General features: G+C 39.3%; 2 protein-coding genes across 4 annotated transcripts in view; both read left to right on the top strand.

Moving 5' to 3' along the window:
- Nucleotides 1-1798: 1798 nt before the first annotated feature.
- hepacam2 (HEPACAM family member 2) lies at nucleotides 1799-16338 on the top strand. Of its 2 annotated transcripts, XM_054764640.1 has the most exons (10): nucleotides 1799-2265; nucleotides 9258-9377; nucleotides 9489-9848; nucleotides 9938-10225; nucleotides 11790-12089; nucleotides 12542-12667; nucleotides 12755-12776; nucleotides 12854-12888; nucleotides 14288-14361; nucleotides 14449-16338. In XM_054764640.1, exons 1-10 carry the CDS (start codon nucleotides 2208-2210, stop codon nucleotides 14557-14559), a joined length of 1494 nt encoding a protein of 497 aa, XP_054620615.1. In that variant the 5' UTR covers nucleotides 1799-2207; the 3' UTR covers nucleotides 14560-16338. The 2 variants fall into 2 exon arrangements, with proteins under 2 accessions (XP_054620615.1, XP_054620616.1); XM_054764641.1 differs by lacking the exon at nucleotides 9258-9377 and having other exon boundaries at nucleotides 1802-2265.
- Nucleotides 16339-16768: 430 nt separating this feature from the next.
- vps50 (VPS50 EARP/GARPII complex subunit) overlaps nucleotides 16769-22990 on the top strand; it is an 83093-nt gene continuing 76871 nt past the window's right edge. For both annotated transcript variants that reach the window (XM_054763384.1, XM_054763385.1), the window contains exons 1-2: nucleotides 16769-16936; nucleotides 17256-17324. In XM_054763384.1, coding sequence (XP_054619359.1) covers nucleotides 16904-16936; nucleotides 17256-17324 — 102 coding nt within the window. In that variant the 5' untranslated portion in view covers nucleotides 16769-16903. The remainder of the gene's footprint in view (nucleotides 16937-17255; nucleotides 17325-22990) is intronic.

The raw sequence follows: 22990 nt of genomic DNA on the forward strand, positions 1-22990 counted from the left end.
ATGCACAATATGTTGTGATTCAATACAAGACCTCACATCCTATTGTGATGACTGCAAACCATAATCATTACGCATTTCTATGTTTTTGTGATTGACTGCACTACTCCAGTATACTATTGCATCCGAACACTCCACTTATATGGATGGGGCAGAGGTGGTATCATGTGATGTCATAAAAACCTGAAACCGTGGAGCAAACGAGTGAGGTAGCGTTTTCGAATCATTTTTGAAATATTACTTATTTTAGCAGGCGTACCTGTTGGTAATGTGAGTGTTGTGTGTGTGTGTGTTATAAAACTGCACTATTGCTCCTTCTTTTTTTCCCCCACCATGGTACCATCACCAAGGAGGCACTCATTTACACTGTCAACAACAATGCCTTAATTCACTGAAAGTACACCATTCATGGATCCACACTCTTTATCACCATTTACTGCACATTAGAAATACTGTACATCAGGGGTGTCCAAAAAAGGATGTTGACGCTGTTCCGATATTTTTTAAACATTTCCTAAAAAGGGTAATCCAAAGCAGATATGCTAAGAAGTGAGCCTGCATGTCAGCTTTGTGTTGCAGGTGACACAGCCTGTTGTTATTATGAGTATCAACATTTTTGTTTTCTCGTTTCATTGGATTTTAAGTAAGGCTGTCAAATGATTACAAATTTTAATCAGATTAATCACAGTTTTTAAATTAATAAATCAACAACTACGTCTGAAATATGCCAATTTTTACTGTATTTAATTAACAGAAAGATAAATGACAGAAAAGGATTATATATATTTGTATGTGCTAACAGCCCCAAATGAACTGAATATGTCAGTCAAGCTAAAAGATACCACGCAAGTCTAAAAATCTATTTGTCTAACACTAGTCTCTTTAATAGTAGCGGAACATTTGAATCACACTTTAAACCGCATTATTATGAGTAATGAGGGGCTGCGTTCAAAGACATCACGTAATTTATGGTAAATTTAGTAGTTTCAGTGTATTTTCCAGCATATTTAAATGTAGCAAAATGTACATCCGAATTAAGAGCTACTGAGTGAGTGATAAGAATATCCACTTCATGTTTTTTTCTTATCTTCCTGTTTGTTTACACACACACACACACACACACACACACACACACACACACGCATTATAAAGCCGTTTTTTATGATGTTTGGAGTGTCCCTGAATGCATCTCGCGTGTAATGACAATGAGGAAGTGTCGTTTCCAGCATGAACGGACTAGAGACGTACATACAGTATATGGTGTTGGAATTGTACTGCTGTTGATGTGTTCAGGTCAGAATGAAGTTATAAAAGAGCGGCAGATTTTGTGTGACTGTGTGGGGGCGTCGCTCCACTCTGCTGCCGTCACAACAGAGAGGAGTGCTTTCTCTGGTGCGCATGCGTTAATTACACTAAAAACTGTAACGGAATTAATTAAATAAATTAGTTACCGCCGTTAACACGTTATTTTTGACCGCCATTTTTTTTAATGTGCCGCGGGCCAAGAAATAACAAGCAGTCTGTCGCAAATGGGCCCCGGGACGCATTTTAGACACCCCTGCTGTAGTCTCTTTCGGACTATGGGTATTTTTTCAGTTCCTGGGGGTTGAAAATGATATAAAAATGCTGTCAAGCTGCATATCTCTTTCAATATGGTGAGTATCTCCCTTCAGGGCAGCTTATAGGTCAGTGACGCGAATGCAGTGTGGTTGTTAACACATTGTGACCACTTTGTAGTCGAAACCAAATGTATTAACTTGTAAGCTTACTGTCTGTCTATTATTTTTTTCTGTCTCTTTTCTCCGACCCTGAGGGGTTGAAGAAGACAGCTGGCGTTATAATGTCAAGAATCGGCTTCCATTCTCAACTATTCCTTTACACTTTCATGTCTCAGTTTCTCTTTGACCAAATGAAACCCTCAACCTCAGGGCAACTATCGACGTGCGCGCGCGTGTGTGTGTGTGTGTATGTGTACAGTCTTGTCACTCAGCCAGGTGGGCCTCTTCTTCGTCTTCTTCCATCTGATGTCACATGGGAGGGGCCGTGGTGGCTGAAGCTAGCTCCTCTCATTTCCCTGGCAAATGTAGTCACCAAAACCAGCTCACACAGCTCCCCTCCCTCCTCCTCCTCTCGCCATTACCACTACACCGCCTCCTTCGTTCATCCCTCACACCTCACAAGTCCCACGTATCCCAAGAGGATAAGATGCCATGGAGGCCACAGGGAGAATGGTGCTTTACGTCTACTGGCTTCTGGTCCTCCTAACAGGTAAGCATTGTGTTGACCTACTGGGGCTTGGGTGACTTATAGATGATTTATTGTTTGGGTTTGGAGTCAGGAGGCAAATGGAGGTTAGTGGAGGGAGTTTTGTTGTGGTTTCCATTACAAAATGACAATATTCCTGTAGTTCAGAGATGCATTGAACAATACTCCAAGTGTGGCCCGCAAATAGAGCAAAAAGGCAGAACATAAAGAGAAAATGCTGAAATGTTGATACTAATAATAACAATGTTTTTTCTTAGCCTTTCCCAAAAAAAAGTGCAACTTGTTAGTGTCAGAGTTTTAAAATCAAACCAAATAAAAAGGAAACGGTTACAGGTCAAAACAAACGAGAATGAACTGAAAAAGTAGCATGTTATTGTAAAGGTATTGTTTGAAATGATGTTTGGCTTGATTTAATATGCTTCAACTTGCAGCCTCCTTGTAGTCTTGTCGGACATCCTTTCCACAATAATGTCTGTGTAACTTCGCCTTTTGAGTCCCCGTCGGCTATAAATTCATAAAAAAGTCTGTGGAAATGGGAAGTGAGTAACAGGACTGCATTGTGACTCATTTTATATCTCACAGGAGCACAATATCTAAATAAAAATAAACGACTTTAGAGTTGTATTTAACTTATTATTATTATTATTATCATTTTTTATTCAGATTTTTTGTATTTAATATTTTAGCTACTGATTATTTAACTTTTTAAAATTATTATTATTTTTTTTACTTTAAAAATGATTTTTTTCCCCCATTTTCATTCATTCTTTACCCATTCTTTATTCTTTCTCTGGTAACAGGTGAAGATTTAAACACATAAAGTGAACAAACTATCAGTCAGTGATGATACATGGAGGAGGGGTAGGATTAAACAAGCTCTGCTTCTTCCTACTCCTTTTCGGACATGTTGAATGTTATAAATGTGTAAAAATGCGTTTGAAACCATTAGCATTATCATTAAAGGGATGTGTTTGTCTCCTTAAGAGGGCTGAGGATGGTGGTACACTTGCATTTAGACATGCATCGTGTGACTTTATTTAGTATCCAAACAACTTCCATGGCAGTGTGGGTGATAAGAGGCAGGTGTCTTCACTTGCGGTTGTTTGAAAGTGTATGTACGCTCCTCATTACCTCAAGTGATTGTGTGTACGTGTGTGTGTGTGTGTGTGTGTCACACTAATCTCCACCATCACTGCAGCGTATGACCACAACAATGACCATGTTGTTTGGGGACAACAGTTAAGCAGTGGGCTTGGCACACTTTGCCTCATTTTGTCTTTTCAGTGCGTCCCCAGCTGGTGTAAACGAAGGCGCACGCCTGCTTGTGACAACACACACACACACACACACACGCGTATTGACACTCACACACACAGAAACTCGCCTGCAGGCCTGTGAGAGTGGAACGTGTCGCAGCGGTGTCGGCGCTGCGTGTATTATTTAGCACATAACGGCTAGCAGACAGTGAAGTCATTGTGATAAGGAGCATGGAGGCATGGCGGACACCAGCTGGAAGTCCAAGAGGAATAAGTTAGCAGGTCAAAATTGGATTAGAGGTGCTCTAATTAATATAATGTTAATTAATATGACATTTAAAGTGGTGGGAAAAAGTGTTTGCCCCCTTCCTGATTTCTTATTTATTTCATGTTTGTCACACTTAAATGTTTCAGAACATCAAACAAATTTCAATATTTCTCAATGACAACACAACTGAACACAAAATGCAGTTTCTTAAAATAAAAGTTGTTATCATTAAGGGAGAAAAAAAATCCAAAGCTACATGGCCCTGTGTGAAAAAGTGATTGCCCCCAAACCCAATGACTGGTTGGGCCACGCTTAGCAGCAACAACTCCAATCAAGCATTTGTGATAACTTGCGATGAGTCTCTTACAGCGCTGTGGAGGAATTTTGGCCTCCTAATTTTTGCAGAATTGTTGTAATTCAGTCACACTGAAGCATGAAGCACCATTTTAAGGTCATGCCACAGCATTTCAATAGGATTCAGGTCAGGACTTTGACTAGGCCACTCCAAAGTCTTCATTTTGTGTTTCTTCAGCCATTCAGAGGTGGACTTGCTGGTGTGTTTTGGATCATTGTCCTGCTGCAGAACCTAAGTTCCTTTCAGCTTGAGGTCACGTACAGATGGCTGGACATTCTCCTTCAGGATTTTTTGGTAGACAGCAAAATTCATGTCTCCATTTATCACAGCAAGTCTTTTAGGTCCTGAAGCAGCAAAACAGCCCCAGAACATCACACTACCACCACCATATTTTACTGTTGGTGTGATGTTCTTTTTCTGAAATGTGGCGTTAATTTTACGCCAGACGTAATGGGGCACACACCTTCCAAAAAGTTAAACTTTTGTCGCGTCAGAGTATTTTCCCAAAGGTCTTGTGGATCATCAAGATATTTTCTGGCAAAACTGAGATGAGCCTTAATGTTCTTTTTGTTCAGCAGTGCTTTTTGTCTTGGAACTCTGCCATGCAGGCCGTTTTTTCCCAGTGTCTTTCTTATGGTGGAGTCATGAACACTGACCTTAACTGAGGAAAGTGAGGCCTGCAGTTCTTTTGCTGTTGTTGTGGAGTCTTTTGTGACCTCTTGGATGAGTTGTCGCTACGCTCCTGGGGTCATTTCAGCTGGCCGGCCATTCCTGGGAAGGTTCACCACTGTTCCATGTTTTCGGCATTTGTGAAAAATGGCTCTCACTGTGGTTCGCTGGAGTCCCAAAGCTTTACAAATGGCTTTATAACCTTTTCCAGACTGATAGATCTCAATTAATCTCAGTTATGTTTTAACAGTATGTTTTCACTTTTTCACACTGGGCCATGTAGGTTTTTTTTCCTCCTTTAATAATAAAAAGTTTCATTTAAAAACTGCATTTTGTGTTCAGTTGTGTTGTCATTGACTAATATTGAAATTTTGTTTGATGATTGGAAACATTTAATTGTGATAAACATGCAAAAAAATAAGAAATCAGCAAGGTGGCAAAGACTTTTTCACACCACTGAATATAATTCACAAGCTATTACAGTATAGCGAGGATTTATTTTGGTTGACTCGTGTGTTTGACGTTAAACAAATAATGATACAAATGCATCTTGAGTTTGTTTCCTTTTGGGTCCATTTCAAACTTTACTCTAGTGAGTCTAAACAAAACATATTACAAGCTAATATGATGAAATTCGTTCCATATCACATCAGGATGAAGCTTATTAGACAATATAGCTTCTAACACAAGAAGCACAAACTAAATTCTGTTCAAAACTGGTCACATTTGACAAATAAAAAATTATTTTCTGTTTTTTACACGTTACAGGGACTTTACAAAGATTCTATAATATAATCCTAAATATATCATAATGAAAACATACTTGGAAGAATGTCTGCTTATCAAAAAAGTCAAATATTGTTTTAAATACGAAAAATATATTTATATATTTGAGGGCATAAGACTGTTTATCCTGGCACCACGTCATTATTATAATTATATAATAATTCTGGGGGCATTCCAAATAACTCAGCAAAATAAACCCTGACTCAGGTTACTAATTTTATGTGAATTTGCACAACATAACTTATCCAAATGAAGCTTGTGTAACATTATAGCTTCTAACTCTATGTATACTTTTGTGTTTTTTTTAGAATATTACCACAGAAAATTAATAGGAACATCCTTGTGTGAATCTCCCCACAAAAAAGCCAAAGTAAATATATATAAGATATATAAATATGCAAAATACATTCATATTATTTGGCATGGACACATTTGTTTATTCTACCCAGTGTCAAGCGAAATTATTATAATTATATTCAAATTCTACATCTTAAAACTCAGCAAATGAAACACTAACTCATGTTAATATTTCTATGTCGACTTGTACCACATCATTGTGTATTTTGGTGGTTACAAACAAAAAAATTACATAAAATCCAGATGAAGCTGGTGTAACATTACAGCTTTTAACCGTACGTCTGGCATATGCTAAAGTCTTTTTTTTTTTTTTTGCCGGTTATGGAGGATTTAAAAAAAAAAAAGTATTTTCAACAATATTGTCATAGAAAATGAATAGGAACCTCCTTTGAAGAATGTTTCCCCAAATACAGTATATGAAAGATTATATTAAATATACAAATCCTATCAATACACAGTATATTTTGGAGAGGAGCGATGTCAATTTAAATTATAATCATTATATCTTAATGATAAAATAAATAATTATAAATACATTGCCCATAGGAACTAATGTAAATCTAAGATACCTACAAATATGAACAAAAAATAAATTTTATCGAGAATAATTATAGTTTTACCTGCAGAAAACAATGCAAAATAATTATTAATGATGAGCAGCTGAAGCTTATTCTTGATGCAAACTTCCGATACATCCTGACGAGATCGAACTGAACAGTGTTTCTCACCTTCTTGAAATTGCTGGCACTCGCAACTTTCTTTGGCCCCATGGTGGGTTATTTAGCAGTTGCACTCACTTAAAAAAAATGCACGGACAGTGAGTCAGCAGCGCGTAGGGTGCTTTGATTGGACACTCAATTAATACAGGGTAAACGGACTAGTTTGTTACGTGCAATATTGTGCAAAAGCCGCGGCAAAATTTTTGCAAAACTTTTAGCAAAACTTTTAGACCAAAAAACGAATCATATGAAGACTCGGGCGTACAAAAAGTGTGGTTTGATCGTACTGATAATTTGTTCATAGGTTGCCATTTTCCAAAAGAAGATAAAGTTGAAGTGAAAATATGTATTTTTTCTTGTGAAAAGAAACGTGAAAAGGACAGTAGGAAGATCTCAATGTGAGCAACTAGTGAGAGGCTTTTAGTAAGTTTGCATCACAGTCCCACCGCCGCCCACTCACATGCTGCTTGCTTCTTGGCTCAGCCTGGCATCCAAAGAAACAAACAAAAATCTACTTCACTCCACTTTTTCAACTTACCAGACAAAAAAAAAAAGCGCAGAGACAGCAATCAGAAGTTGTGAAGAATTGTCCTGCCAGAGGAAATATTAATGGTGCTTATGTAACACAATGAAGGACAAAGCAACCAAGAACTTACAATAAATGGCAGATTCGAACAACAATTGTGGTCGTGATGTGTTGTTAGGTACATATTGTGTGGTCGCTCTGTTACCTGCACACAAGCTTCCCTGGAAACCACCTTCAAAAGACAATGAAATGCCACGCATCAACAGTTTGACTTTAGACAGCCGGCGTGTTTGTTTTGTGTGGCGTTAGCTTGAAAGACAGGTCTTGGCCTTGCCTGACAACACTGACAGCAGTGAGCTGAGTCAATATTAACTCATTACAGTTTGAGGATCTGGACAACTTGGGGAAGAGGATGCGGAGAGCAGTTCTCTGCAACTTCTAGTATTGTTGATCAGCGGTGGGTTGTTGTTCATGAAGTACCACACAGGCGTTTTAAAATGAGGGGAACTCCAGCACATTAAGTAAGATAACCAGTACTGCCAAAAGATTGCTGCGATACCGGCACTCTATTGGTAATTACAGAGGCTCTCCAGTGGTCTTCCAGCGGTCATCAGCAGTACACCAGTGAAAAAGCTACACTACAACATCATCTGAAGCAGTTCTCAACCAATATTTATCTAATAATGTGACAAAAATATGAGGGGTGTCAAATGATTAAAAATAATCACAGTTTTTAAATGAATTAATCATGATTAAGCCCCATTATCTATTATGTCTGAAATATGCCAATTTCTACTGTATTTAATGAAGAGAAAGCTAAATAACAGGACAGGATTATATATCTTTGTATGTATTAACAGCTCCAAATGAACTGAATATGTCATTCACGCTAAAAGATACCACAAAAGTCTCAAAATCTATTTGTCTAACAATAGTCTCTAACAGAACATTTGAATCACACTTTGTACAGTGTTGTTATGAGCAATCAGGGGTTGCGTTCAAAGACATTATGTAATTTAAGGTACATTTATGTGTTTTCAGTCTATTTTCCAGCATACTTAAATGTTGAAAATTGTACATCCAAATTAAGAGTTACGAAGTGAGTGAAAAGAATATCCACTTCATGTTTGTCGTTATCTTCCTGTTTATTGACACACACACACACACACACACACACACACACGCACACACGCGCGTGCGCGCGCGCACACACGCACGCACACGCACACACTATAAAGTTGTTTTTATGATTTTCGGAGTGTCCCTAAATGCATCTCGCTTTCCTGTAATGAGAATGAGGAAGTGTCATTCCCAGGATGAATGGACCAGAGTCGTGTGTGAGATGGAGGTACATACAGTATATGGTGTTGGAATTGTACTGCTGTTGATGTGTTCAGGTCAGAATGAAGTTATAAAACAGTGTCAGACTCTGCGTGACTGTGTGGGGACGCTCAAAACTCCCGTCTCCTATCATAAGAGGGGTGTTTGATCAGGTGCGCATGCGTTACTAAAAATTTAAACGTAATGAAATAAATTAGCTACCGCCATTAATACATTCTTTTTGACAGCCGTAAAAAAAACCTTGTAAACCTAAAACCTTGTAAATAAAATACATCTACTCACCAGAGGTGTCAATTTACTCCTCTGCAGTGAGCCATTGTTGCCACTACTTTCTTGCTGAACAGTTTTGCTGGGACCAACCAATCAGGACTGGGTCCTGCAAGCTGGCCCTGAGAGTCAAATCAGAAGACGGATTGGCTAAAAAAAAATGGCTGCTGCTGAGCATACATTTTTACATTGAATGTCATTGTTTTTGTTATAAATAGCCTATTTTGATACAAAATCAGCCTAATTTGTGTTAATAAGGAATTAAAAATGATGTGTGTGTTTAACAGAAGATCTATACTTACGCAAGACAGCGGCACGTACACACAGTGAAGCCCAACGTCTCTTCCATATTTGCAGTTTTGTAGTTATTATTTTGCTGCTCTGTTCATACAAAGCGGCTTTGGCTTAACATCGTATACCCTTCAAGAGCTTTGGACATTGGATTTTGCAGTGCCAACGTTTTTATCAGCGATGTTCGACTCATCCCTGAGATCTCCAGAGTACTGGAGTCTACACACACCACCCAGCCGGGCGGAAGTGCTCGCAGGCGACGTTGAGAACGTAAACAAAGGCGAGGAAGGCGCGGAGGAATACGTGCTAAGCTGAAGTTAACACCGCACAGACTCTAATAATATGTATAAAAAGTAATTACATATTAATTTTCTCATCCCTCCTCACACAGAAGTCAGTGCAAAGTTCATCCACGTCCCGTCAACAGTCCGCCATGGTATCGAGGGGAAGTCCCTACATTTACCCGTTGAGACGCACTTCCAGTTGGACGAGGCTGAGATCCAGGGAACGTGGTCCCACACCACGACGAGTGGCATCAGGACCACTCTGGTGACATTTACCAAAGAGTCCACCATCATGGACATGATGTACCGCAACCATATCCTCTTCAGCGAGCCCAATGTCTCCTTGTTGATACGGAGATTAAACCTGCATGATGAGGGGGATTATCAGATAAACCTTAATATTGAGTTTCATAACAAGACAGGGGAGGTTTTCACGGAGGAGAGGACTGTGCATGTAACAGTGGATAGTAAGTGTCCTCTCCTTGAATCCATCATCTACGGTTTCACCATGCAGTGGCGCAACCTCTAAATGTACACATTTGTATTTTTCCCTTAGTTCCTGTGTCCACACCAGTCGTTGAGAAGAGCCCATCTCACGCCGTGGTTGAGGACAAGGCCAACGTTACATGGGTTTGTTCCGTGGCGAGAGGAACAAGGGTTGGGTTTCAGTGGTTCAGAGACAATATCCCTTTGGGTGTTAGCAACAGATATCACTTCTCCAAAGACAAGTCCACACTGCTGATCAGTCCGGTGAAAAAGGAGGACAAGGGAAGTTACCGATGCGTGGCCAGCAATGCGGTCAGCCCGGAGCGACACAGCAGGGCTGGGGAACTCACCGTTTACTGTGAGTGGACACCTCTAATCTAATGTTGTTCATGTGGAATGTAAATATACAGTTATATATACACAAGATAGCACTGATGCTGAGCTGGGGAAATGTTTGGATTGAAGTTTTTTCTTTCAGTTTCTAAGTGCTGGTGTAGGGTTAATTTTTTTTTAGCATGGCGTTTGTCATACCCCGGGCCGCCCCAGCCTAAACTGAAGTCCGAGGCAGATATGTATTTACATTCTGCTCAGTACGCATTCTGTAAAAGCCATGCTAGTACACCTCTTAAAGTCCAACATACAAAACACATTTTATGAGAATTGAGGACTACAACATGAGTTAATGCTGTACGTTATAGCATGCCGAGGCATCAGTGCCTCAGATAGATGCAGTGCTAGCTTCAATGGCGCCCTGTTCGAAACCTCCTTTCGGCGACTCATCCTTGCAGAATGCCGATGTGGCGATGTAGGGGTCGCTGTAGCCACCGCTGTGCAAAGGTAACATCGCGTTTTGACAACGGTAATTTATGACAAATAGCAACCTGCAAAACTAGCAACATTCATTTTTTGTGACTCCTCTAGATTGTCATCACACATTTAACACATTTATTTTCCTATGTTCTCTTTTGCACTGCAAATGTTTGATGATATGTAAAACTGATATATTTGCGTGGGACTACATTGATGCTATCTTTTTGAGTTTAGGCAACTGAATGACATGAATGGAGTGGAAACTAAACAAAATAATGCTTTAAGGATTGCTGTATTTAAATTCTATTGCAACAACTTTGTATTTATCGGGGTGGCTATTTATTTCTTGACAATGTTAGGTAATCATCCAAAACTGTTTCATAATAAAAAACATGTTTCCAGCATACCCCCGTGACACTAATGAGGAGAAGCGGCATAGAAAATGGATGGATGGATGTTTTTAAGAGAAATTGAGAAATGATTTCCCAAAAGAATGAACTATTTTGTAGAATATAAAAAAGAACTACATTTCTTTCCAAAAGGGTTATTTTGCATGAGGATTTAGTAGGAAAAGGTAGAAATAGTTAAGCACTAATAAATAAAATACATATAGATCAATAAATTGGGAATAAATTAGATAGAATACATAAAATGATTATTTGCAAATAGTTTTATAAATTAATTAATAAGCATAATACTTTGTTCCGAAATGACTATTTTTCATGAGGACTTAGTAGGAAATGGTAGCAAAGTTATTCACTAATAAATGAACCTAAATAATAAATATAGATTAATAAATTAAATATTATTTCATAAAATAATTATTTGTAAATCATTTCATAAACTAAGTAATAAGAACCTATTGTTTTAAAGTGCTATTTTTAATGAAAACGTAGTAGGAATTGTGCTAAAAGTTAATAACTAATGTTTTTTTACATACTGTTATCAAATTTTTGTTAGTTATTTGTTATTTTTGTTTTCATCATCTTTAAAATCAAGGTATGACGTTTGTTCATTTTATTTTATTTTATTTTTTAGGAAAGAATAGGCTTTTTTTTTTTTTTTTACCAGCAAACTCCAATTGTTTCCTGCCCAAACGTTGTCCTCTGCAGATGGTCCCTACAACTTGGAGGTGAACTCTGACCAAGGCCTTCGGACAGGGGAGGTGTTCACCATCAACCCTGGGGAACTGGTCTTCTTTGACTGCCAGGCGGACTCCAACCCTCCCAACAGCTACGTGTGGATCTCCAAGAGCCGCAACACCACACAGGTCATCACAGAGGGCCCGCGGTTGGAGGTTCTCTCCTATAGACTGGCCCAAGCTGAGGACTACCTGTGCCGTGCCTTCAATAATATGACTCAGAAGCAAGACGAGACCCAGTTTACTTTAGTGGTGGCTAGCTTGGGGACAGGTAAGTGTGGAACATGATGAGTTTTTATTAGTTGTATGACTTGAGCTGCCTGTTGATTCCACGCTCAGTGGAGAAGGGAAACCTGATTATGTCTGCCATGAAACCTGAACAGCGAAACCTATAGCACATTTTATCTCTGTTGCTAGGTTCCCCTGCCTTGTGTCTGTATTAAAGTTCAGTGTCTGGGAAAGTAAATAGAGCATAACAGCTGTTGCATTTGTTGACTAGGTTTTATAGCATGTAGGGATTGTGTGTGGTGAATAGAACGTTGATATGTTGTCTTGGTGACGTTGCGAAAGGACCCCTTGCTGATACTGGGTAGCATTTAACAAGTCAACAGTCCTGATAGCTTTAATTGAAATTTTCACAAACACTTCAGAATGACTACCCAATCAAATATCATAATTCAAAGTATATCATATTATAAATATTTTTCCTGTGTTTGTTTACAGGCAAAGAGAAGCACACCCAGCATGGTAGCAGTTTTTCTCCGCTGGCTGTTATTACGGTGTGCTCTTTGTTCATCATCGGCTGCATGCTGCTGGTCTTTTTTAGGAAAGACTGTCACCCAAAGAGAGGTTAGATGGCAGAGACATAGTTGTAAAAGTTCCCTATTGCTTGACCGTTAAATGCAATCAGACACCTCTTTTCTCTCCTATCCACAGTGCTTATGAGAATTTATAAGAGGTAAGAGTCATTACTATTAAAACAATCACCAAGTTTATCATTTTCTCACACACAATTTTACTGTCTTGCCTTGGCAGGCCACTCTCAGATCAGAAGCGACCACATCGATCAGGTAGGCTGCTACCATGTCATCAAAGGGATAGTTTGTATTTTCTGACATGACGTTGTATGACATCCCCATCAGCATTGTAGTCCAATAACAGAGACTTACCCCCCACTTGGTCTCCTAAGTCCAGTTCTGGTCAGATTTCTGTGATGAAGAACGTAGTTCCGCTAAGTTGCTGGGGACAATTAAGCGAAGAGTTTGGCTTCTCAAGAGATGAATACATTTGCATCTCAAAAAAATCAAACCTCACAAAACGCTCTGCGTTATATCTCTCTCCCACCGTATCAGGGGTTGGACTCGACTCCTTAGTTTCCCCCTAAATTGATTTATACCGGTATTACTCACTGAGGCATTTTCTGTTCCCCCGTTTTTGGATGGAAGGACCTCTTTGCGATGAACTTTGGACAGGACAATTGGAGATTGCGAGCCAGACAAGTGAGACCCCACAAATGTTCTTGAGGATGAATAGATAATATGTAGATAAAATTCCCACACACTGGACACACTCCAAAATATTTTGGAAAGTCTTTGCAGCAGAGGGGAAGCTGTTGTGTAACTGTAATTTCATGATTTCTTCTATTTTGAACCTCTATTGCAGACATGGGCAAACTATGGACGGCGGGAGTAGTAAATCCGGCCTTACGAATGTTTCCAAATGATCATTATAGGAAGTAAACAAGGAGGGACTCTTGATATTCTATGTTTTATAGTTGATCGTTCATAATGTAAATCCCAAATCCTTTATTCATGTACATTCTGGGTGTCTTATTCAATACAAATCTGCTGAATCGTACAGGTATCCCTCATTTATCGCAGTTAATTGGTTCCAGACCCCACCGTGATGAGTTCATTTCCAAAAAGTAGGATTCCTTATTTATAAATGGAGTAGTTTTGTAGTTAGATCATATAAAACCTGTTTACGACCTTCTAAAGGTAAAGGGGGGACTTATGAAACCTTTGGCCTTGGGCATGTAGAGGTGGCGGGGTAAGGAAGGCGAAAGGTGAGAAGGGCTAGACATGCTAATGTTTCCTCAACTGTTCTGTTTTGCTGCCACATTATAAATAAAAGCTTGCCTGAAGCAAGAGGAAAGTTTCCCTCCTTCCTGAAGAGCTATGACTTTGTTCTCGTAAATTTATGAGAACAAAGTCGTAAATTTACGACTTTTTTCATATAAATTTACAACTTTTTTCCGTAAATTTACGACTTCATTCTTGAAATCTCAGATTTTATTTTCATGTGGCCCTACTACTCCATCCTAGGTTGCTTTGCATGTTAAAGTAGTCCTGAAAAAGGGACCCAAGCACACACAGCCGATTAAAAAAACTTGTCACACACCTGGTCTAATGTCTCATTGCTTATGTCCAAATGTATTTTTGGTCTGATAACAGAAGCTTTTCTTAATAGGTCATGAGGATGCAACTGAAGACTTTGGTATCTATGAATTTGTCTCCATACCAGGGAAAATAGAATCTGCACAGGTATGGTTTTGTCGTGCTTACCTATACATAGATTTACCAATAAGGCCGCAAGCGTTAAGGTTGCTTTCCTGTTTAACTGTCCTACAGCCATCGTGTAGATCTCTGGCTCGCCTGGAGTCTGTTCAGGACATGCACACGACTATCTACGATGTGATCAGACATGTTCCTGAAACCCCCGGGCAGAGTTTGCTGAAGTGACTTTTAACTCTTCAACTTAAAAAAAAAAACACTTTTGTGTATCTTTTTTATGCTGTTGTCAAAGAAGCCCAAGGCGCTGCTTTTAGTGACTCACTTTTTTGCACGAGAGACGAGGGGGACCTGTGTGAGTTCACATGCTGATTGTGCACTGTTGTTGGCCACAGGCGAGGGCAGATCATTTATGAAATTAATGTCATTTAATATTGCGAGAATAAACAATCATGTTCCTTCTTAATTCATATTAAAAAAAACTATAATTCAAACAAACAAACAAAAAAACAAATACAACCAAATTAATTATTATTATTAATTGTAATAATTTAAGTCAAGCTTTAAATATTTTTATTTTTCCAAAATTGAGTTTGTTTGGTGAGAAGTGTTTCATGGTTGAGATGATGAAAACTGTAAATATTGTACATAGATTATACTGAGATTATTTTAAAATATTCTATAAATCTATTCCATGCTAGTATTGGTCTATTTATTCCTATTCTAAACTCTTAACCCTATCCTTTCCCCCTTATTTGTCATAAATGTAATATTTGTCTGCATGGATGTGATGATGGGTGGCGAAAAAGGGACATGATTGATTCTTAAATTAATGTACAGATTGCATTGTTACATCATTGTTTTGTACTTAATTAAAAATGACTGTTTGACCTATTTCTAAATATGTGTCTTTACTCACTGTACAAATGGCTCATTAATGAAGGTAACAATCGAATTCTTTGCAGGAAGGAACATTTTTTTTGTCACTACACATCATGATGATGAAGAGCCAGCAAAGATGTCACTTGTTCTGTCACTTACGAGTGCTTGGTGCTTCTGGACGGGCTGCATTGGTGTACTGTGTACCTGCTGTGATGGTGAGGCAGGCGCGAGCAGACGGACGCTTGAGCATGCAGAGTGCCCTCCACCTGCTTCTGCTGTCACGAGAGGATCAAAAATGAATGGAATAGACGACTTGACATAAACAAGCAGGATACTGTATGTTATGTTGAGGTATTTAATTCCCCACCATCAAGAATATCAGTACGGAGGTTCTCAGTAGAGCCTCTGAGCATACGTGGTACATTTGATTGATCTCCCTGACAATTAATTTAAAATATTCATACCAGTTCAACATGACAGTCCCTGCATAATAATAAGCAAGTTAGCGAATAAAGCTCTAATTATACAGTACCTCATGAACCTCATGACCGTGTGAGCGAGTCTCTGTGCTGCTGTCTCCAGGTTGGGTCATGCCATCTGTTCCATCTTCGTGTATGCTTAAAGGGAGGTTCCTCACTGTGGATGAATGCCGAACAAACACCTAAGGAGAACCTACTCTCCTTCATTTGCCTGGGAAATAGCCTGAGGCTTCATTAACCAGGAACTGCAGCTCACAGTGTTGGCTGCTTTTAACCCAAATAATGCCCAAAGGGGCAATTACGAGGATGGCATAGAAGGTCTGAGTGCACTGCTGTGTTACCGGTAATAATTTCAATACTTCATAATCCTGATCCACTTTGAAATATTTGGAATAAGATGAGGCAGTATGGCATGGAGCCATTTTCAGTGCGTTATTATGTATAACGCAGCGTTATACAGCATAACGCAGCCTTATATTGTCAAATGACAGTATAATGTTACTACTACTGTTTATACACAGACTGACCGAATGTATCACACAGTTATTATTCTTCTTATGTTGAGATTATATCAGATTGTATAATCTTTTCCTTCTTCTTGGACAATTGTATGCACTTTAAAATTTTTATTTTATTTCATTTTTTTAACATTGCTATTTTTCAAAGCGTCTGTGTGGTCTTGTTGTATTTTATTCTAATTTATTTGATGTATATTTTTATAAATTAGTGTTTACACCTTCCAGGATTTTCACACGTACGCTACATTCATATTGGATAAACCTTAGCAGAATAAGAAATAATGAGAAATAAAGTACTCTGACTACAGCTGTGCTGTTTATTGCTCTGATTGCTGACATATTTGGTTGTCCTAATATTAGTCTGCCTTATACACCTAAAAATGAGCCACGAAAAAATTTCTCATATTGAAATTACAATACAAACATATGAATCTGCATAATACTTGGACAATATTTGTAATAAGTACATCGTAAAAGAACATAAATCTCAATAGCTGACTGGAACGGCTGTCACTAAAAACACTACATTTCCCACAGTGCCTTGGTTGGTGCATCAGAGGCAAACACTTCCTTAGTCTTTGGTCACGTGATTAAACTATGGCTTTCTTCCTGTGTTGATGGAGGCGCACCGTTGACATGAAAACATAATTGTAACGTCTGTGGTTTATATGCTATTGGAAGTATTCTAGAGCTACGATGCAGAAGATCAAATCTCTTATGGCCCGGCAGGTAAGTGACGAAAATCTTTGTAAAATGAATCGCTTGTTGTTTGCCTCAGAGTCAGACTGCCTGCTAGCTTTACAGCTAAGTTGCTAATTTGACAGGTGAATGGCAGCCAAAGTGCTCATTTAGCAGGAGTGCCAGCTGATTGAAAACATTCAATTTAGGATGTAAACATATCTTAACGGCCATTGTATTCAAAGTCAGCGTTTATGCATCCCTATCAGCACTGACACAGTTGACTCATAAGACTACAGCATAACACAACGATCCACTTCACAGGCTTTTTGTGGTCAATTTAATCTGCTATTGTTTGTTATTTTAACAGGGCCTGAAAAGCCCCCAGGAGAGCATGGCCGATATCAGCCCCGTGGAGAACCTGAGGATCCCAAGCAAGGTAAATGTCATGGACTGCTGGTTCTGTAAGGGATTTTTCTGGATAAATTTCACAATTCTGCCTCAGATCAAGTTTTTTTTTTTTTTTTTACTCAATCACGTTTAAAAAAATAAAAATATAAAATAAAAAAATATATTAAGTAATAAATCGTGCTCCTATGTGGTTGAATATGGCCTGTTATTTGTTAAGAAATATGCATATTTGCACAAATGTGACATATTGTTTTGCCTAAATTAAGCATTTTCAAGCATAAAAATGGCTAAATGGCTACATTTGATCGCCAGAAAAACAGGCTTTTATTGCCGGTTTGAATTATCTCACAGTAGGAACAATAATTCCTCACAAAAATCTCAAATAAAAACACAAGCTACTTTTTTGGCCGTTACCTACGCAAAGTTGAAACTCAACTCTGATCCCCGTTACTTCCTGTCTTTCCTCCTCTCTTTCACGTCCCCTCGGCAACACATTTATAGTCACACATACAAGCACTTATTTATATCTTAAATGGCTTATTAACTCTTGTTTTTGTCTATATTGGGTATTGTAAAGATGACTATAGGGGTGTTATTTCATGTCTAGAGGGCTCACTAATATTAAAAAACGGATTTAGTAGGTCGTCTACAGGTTTTCTATACTGTAACTATCAAACTATTCCATTTATAAATAAGGAATCCGCAGATATTAAGTTATTAAGATGGGATCTGTAACCAGCTAACCGCGGTAAACAAGGGATTACTGTAGTACAAAATATCTAAACTAAAGCAAAACTACTTTTGGCTCTCATTGAAATCCTTTGACGTTTTGCCTTCAACGCATTGTAAGATAAACAATATAAAAATATTTAAAAAAACATATTTGAACAACCCTCCCAAAAAACAGATATTTTGGAAAAAAAAAAATCCAGTGAACTGAAAAATATTTGATCTCGTCACGCTAGTATCGATAATATTGGGATCGATCCGCCTGCCTCTGCTTCTTATTGCGCTGTATGCACTTTCACGGTTTTCTAAGAAAGTTTGGTTGAATGCTTGCTGTGCAACGTGTATTGTCATCGCTTTGCTACAAATATGGTTCATTACATTTCAATCCAAAGTTGCTTCAAAGAGATTGAAAGCTCACATTTATTTCACTTAAGGACCACTTCACACGTATCCTAGAGTGTGAAATAAGTTCTGCTTTCTTTTCTTTTTTTTTGTGGCATGGTGACACAATCAGTCACGGTCAATTGCAGGAGGCAACTCGGCAGATCGCTGTAACATGTATTGCCTTGTACTTATGACCTTCTGCTTATAGGCTCAGTCCGCGTCCTTGTGGTGTCTTAGAGGGATCTATCGGTGCTCTGTTGTATGTCTGTTATTGTATTTATGACTGCTACCAGTAGAGGGTGTTGTATGCTCATGTGGAAGAAGTGTGCAGCTCCACCTAGTCTGTGTGTTTATGTGCCTGTACCAGCAATTAAGAACCTACAGAAGACAATAACCGATCAATATAGAGCCACAACAGTCTTTATCGACTAAGGGAGTCCACCCATTGTGTTCTTCGTTCTGACTGGCTGTATACCATTGTCAATCAATTACCTTCTTGCCTTCGCTAGCAAACTGGATGAGCTGCTTGCTCTCTGCTAATAAACAATAGCATCATATTATTCTACTGCTGAAAAGTGAAGAGATCCCAACCAGCGTATTTTACAGAAAATGAGTACATCACTATAATGGAGCGTTATGAGGAGTTCCCAAAAGATTACGACTGCTGAAAGCAACACTGTCGCCGCCAATAGAGCGAGGAAGGTCCGCTGACAGAACAATGCTGAACTAGCCAGTCATTTTCACGCCATTATAAGAGCAGCTTTATGGGAAATGTTTGAAATAGCCCCTTTTTGTTTGTTAGTTTCACCATCTCAGAATATGTTTTTTTTTTAAGCACACATGCTGATATTATGATTTGTTTTTTCCTAGTAAAAGTGTGATGTCTTTTTAAGAAAAAAAATCTGCTGTTTTTCTTTAAAAAAAATCAACTAATAAAAATGTTTCCTTCACACTCCACCACATGTGGCCACTGTGGGAAAACATGCTGCTCATGATGCTCGGCCATATGTTTGCACACTGGGTTTTATTTTTGTTACACTCGCTGCTTTGGCACCATTCATGTGTTCGGAGTCATGATGCAAATCATTTATCCTCCACCAGGAGTTCAGCACAACATCTGGATTGTAGTCTGTAGTGAGTAATGAAGATTGATAAATGATGCTTTGGTGTGACCCTCACAGATCATGCAGGGGGACAAATAGGAATGTAGTTAGGGTTAGATGGTCTGTGAATATTCTCCATTCGTCTAGGACGTATCATAAATCAAACTGAAGTAGCCTAACGCTGAAACAATATGTTGTTTTCATAGAAATTATGGCTGCTTTTGTGAACCACTGAAGTCACGATTTTTTTTAGCTCAAAAATAAATTCATTCAGACTGTGCTACCAATTCTGCGCGTGTGCTACCCTTTTCCACCGGCAGGGGTCGCCCTTGCTTCACTCACCGCATGTTTACTCTAGTTGAGGCGCTATTGCTTGTGTGTACATTTGTTTAAATCGATAATTACTACTGTTCTGTATTTAATTTTGAGGGCAGGGACAAATGTTCAAGTTTTTAACAGCTCATATTTATTTCTTGACAGGGCATAAGCAATTGAGTCATTTGTAATCATGTTTGTAAATAATCTACATTGCTCATACTGGATTTGAATTAATGCTTCTAATGAACTCTTCCATCTTGGACATAACGAGCGCCGCGGCCTGCACCTAACCCATCTGTGTGTCTCAGATGACTTTCCATTAAGCTTGCATTGTTTTTTTTTAACCCTTGTTTTAGCAGTGATGCATGTTGCGAAGGTACATTTTGGCTGATTTTCTTCCAACACTATAGATTTCAACATTCCCTTTGATTCTTTGATAGTGTATGGAAATTTAGATGCAAATAGATTTGTAATTTCCTTTAAAAAGAGATCCGAAGTTCATTAATTTTCACAGGAAATGGGGGGAGGGGTGGTTTGTTTGTTTGTTTGTCCCACCTCCATCAAAGTGGAACCAGATCAAAGCTTTGCAGCTGATGTTTGCGCCGTCACACGTGTGGAACGGAGTGAGGGGGTTCAACCCAAAAATACCCTTTCAGTTTGAGATGTGCAAAGTCGTGCAGGTAGAAGAGTGGTGGAAGACCGTAGGGGAGGGGACTTCCACAGAAGAGAGACATCTTCTCTCTTTTGTTTTGCTCATCCGTCTGTCTTATATTCCCTCTGCTCGAACTTTCACCAGCAATGAGTCATCCAACCCCCACACCTCTTCTCCCACCTCTCTCTCTTTCACTTTCCCTCTCATTTGAGCTGATTTCCCACCCACCTTTCTTATGGTGAGCCATGATCTTCTCAGCCTTTACCTCTCCTTTTTCAATCTCACGCACTCACCCACACATTTCCCTGGGGGCTCCCTCTCACTTCTTCAGCCCATTCAAATTACACACACACACACACACACACACACACACACACACACACATATGCCGGAGTGCTTCATTCACACTTTTCATGTCACTTTGTATGAATATTCTTCATGTTGCCAATATAGATTATTGCTTCTGTTGTGAGCTACATCAAGCTCTCTTACTCAGCAGTATTGTCTCATATAATCTCATATTAATAGAGTCACCCACAGACTTGGATGCGGTCACACGGGTTGCACACTTGGCTGGTTCCCTGCAGACTGATAGCACCTGGGAAAATATTTGGTGCTTGCTGGCAGGGTTTTGCTTGATCAGTGTCTCCTATCTCAAGGGTTTCATATGAGCTCAAGTGCGGAAGAGACTAAAACTCTATACTGCTAAATAGGACATGGATGAATTGAGGGAGTGCCTATAGATTGCATTTATTTCATAATTTTAAAGTCTTGTTTTATATGCGACAGATTTAGATGTGCTGATGCCCCAATGTGTTGATTGTACACATGAAAAAAAGTCGATGTGATGTGAATTCAGATCATGGTGTTTTTGTTTGTGCGATCCATGCTCACCAGCTTCACCTTTGACATTTTTTTCATTTTTTAAAGTCACTTGTTGCCACAGGCACCATAGATTTTAGAGGACGAATGACAATTATTTAGAAAGTAACTTGACCTCTCCTCTGGTGCCAAATGATATTTTCATATGAAAGAAATATTTGTCCGACTAGTTGAGGGTGTACCCCGCCTCTCGCCGGAAGACAGCAGTGATAGGCTCCACCATACCCGTGAAAATAACTGAAACCGACAGTTAGAGCTTCTAATCAACGTAAAACTGGCATGTTGATTATTTTTGTTTTTTTCCCCTGTAGTTACATGGCAGGCCGCCACGGGACGCAAAGCGTCAAGGCTGCCATAGCACCGACAGAGGAAGTAAGCACGTGACACTAGGCCTGGGTCGACACTAGTTCGATAATTGTGCTATAAATTATCGACGATAATCGATCATTTCGACCATACTATCATTAAGTTTATCATTCATCACAGTGTCATGTCACATTTGAGCCACTAGATGGTACCAAAGTGTAGTGTGTCTGTGTGAGGCACAGAAGATGCCTAATATTGCACTTACGAATTGCGGGGCGTCACCACTTCACATACCCTGGGTATGGCGAGCTCGCGCCACCCGGCACTATACAGTCACTTCGTCGATCAAACACCCCAGCAAGCACCAACTGCCGGGACGAATGTCCTACAGCACATCCACACTGGAACTGTGGCATTCAGCTTAGAAACTATCGCTTTTGTGCTTTTATTCATATTAGCGTTTGCTTGCTAACTGCTAGCTAGCACTCAGTGTATTCAATCACTATGTAGCTCGCCCCCTCCTCCACGTACTGTGACAAAGACGCTCACTCTTTCCCTTAATTTGACTATACAACCATTGTGCTCAGACACAAGCAGAGTGAACCCTCTTGTCATCCAGCCTGTGTGCTACAGCAAGACGAGGAAATGGAGCAGGCATACGTACATGTCGCACATGTCAATTTATCGAGGTGTCAAAATGATCAACCTTGTTTTTTTTCTATCGTTCCATTAATCATTATCGTAACAGGCCTACACTATCCTATCCAGTCTGACTGCTACGCTACACAGAAACGTGGAGGAAGAATCAATCGTGTCAGTTGTTGGGACAGAGGGGGATGACGTCGACCAAAAAGTAGTGAAGTGCAAACACTGCAGAAAAATAGTTTCCAACCTTTTTCAGCACTTGGAGCACAATCATGCCACCGAATATGAAACAAAAGAAGAGAGAGACAGCTGTTCAACGCCCGACGATTGAATTTTTTCTCCTAGTGTGTGTAACCTTTCACTGACAATGGCAATAAAAACTATTTTGATTCTGATTCTGACTTTTATGAGTGTGTCGTAACCACAAAACGTCATTAAACGAGCACCGGCTGCAATCCCAAACATGCCCATCTGACTCAAAAATTCTGATGTTCTGGGCGAAACTGTTCCACTCCAGTCCTGTAGGTGGTGGTAATACACTTTTAAAAGTGGGTGACACAGGTGCCACACATGACACCTCTGCTATATCTAGTGGGTCACTGCCACATCTGACTTTAATAAAGGAGAATGTAACGTTGTAAACCCCAATCTTCACCAAAATGGATTGGGTTCTTC

This window comes from Dunckerocampus dactyliophorus, chromosome 20 (assembly GCF_027744805.1).
Source record: "Dunckerocampus dactyliophorus isolate RoL2022-P2 chromosome 20, RoL_Ddac_1.1, whole genome shotgun sequence".
Lineage (NCBI taxonomy): Eukaryota > Metazoa > Chordata > Actinopteri > Syngnathiformes > Syngnathidae > Dunckerocampus > Dunckerocampus dactyliophorus.

Coding starts and splice junctions, on each gene's coding strand:
- hepacam2 (XM_054764640.1), top strand. CDS start 2,208: ATGGAGGCCACAGGGAGAATGGTGCTTTACGTCTACTGGCTTCTGGTC. Junction 12,090..12,541: donor GGTGGCTAGCTTGGGGACAG/GTAAGTGTGGAA, acceptor GTTTGTTTACAG/GCAAAGAGAAGCACACCCAG. Junction 14,362..14,448: donor GGAAAATAGAATCTGCACAG/GTATGGTTTTGT, acceptor ACTGTCCTACAG/CCATCGTGTAGATCTCTGGC.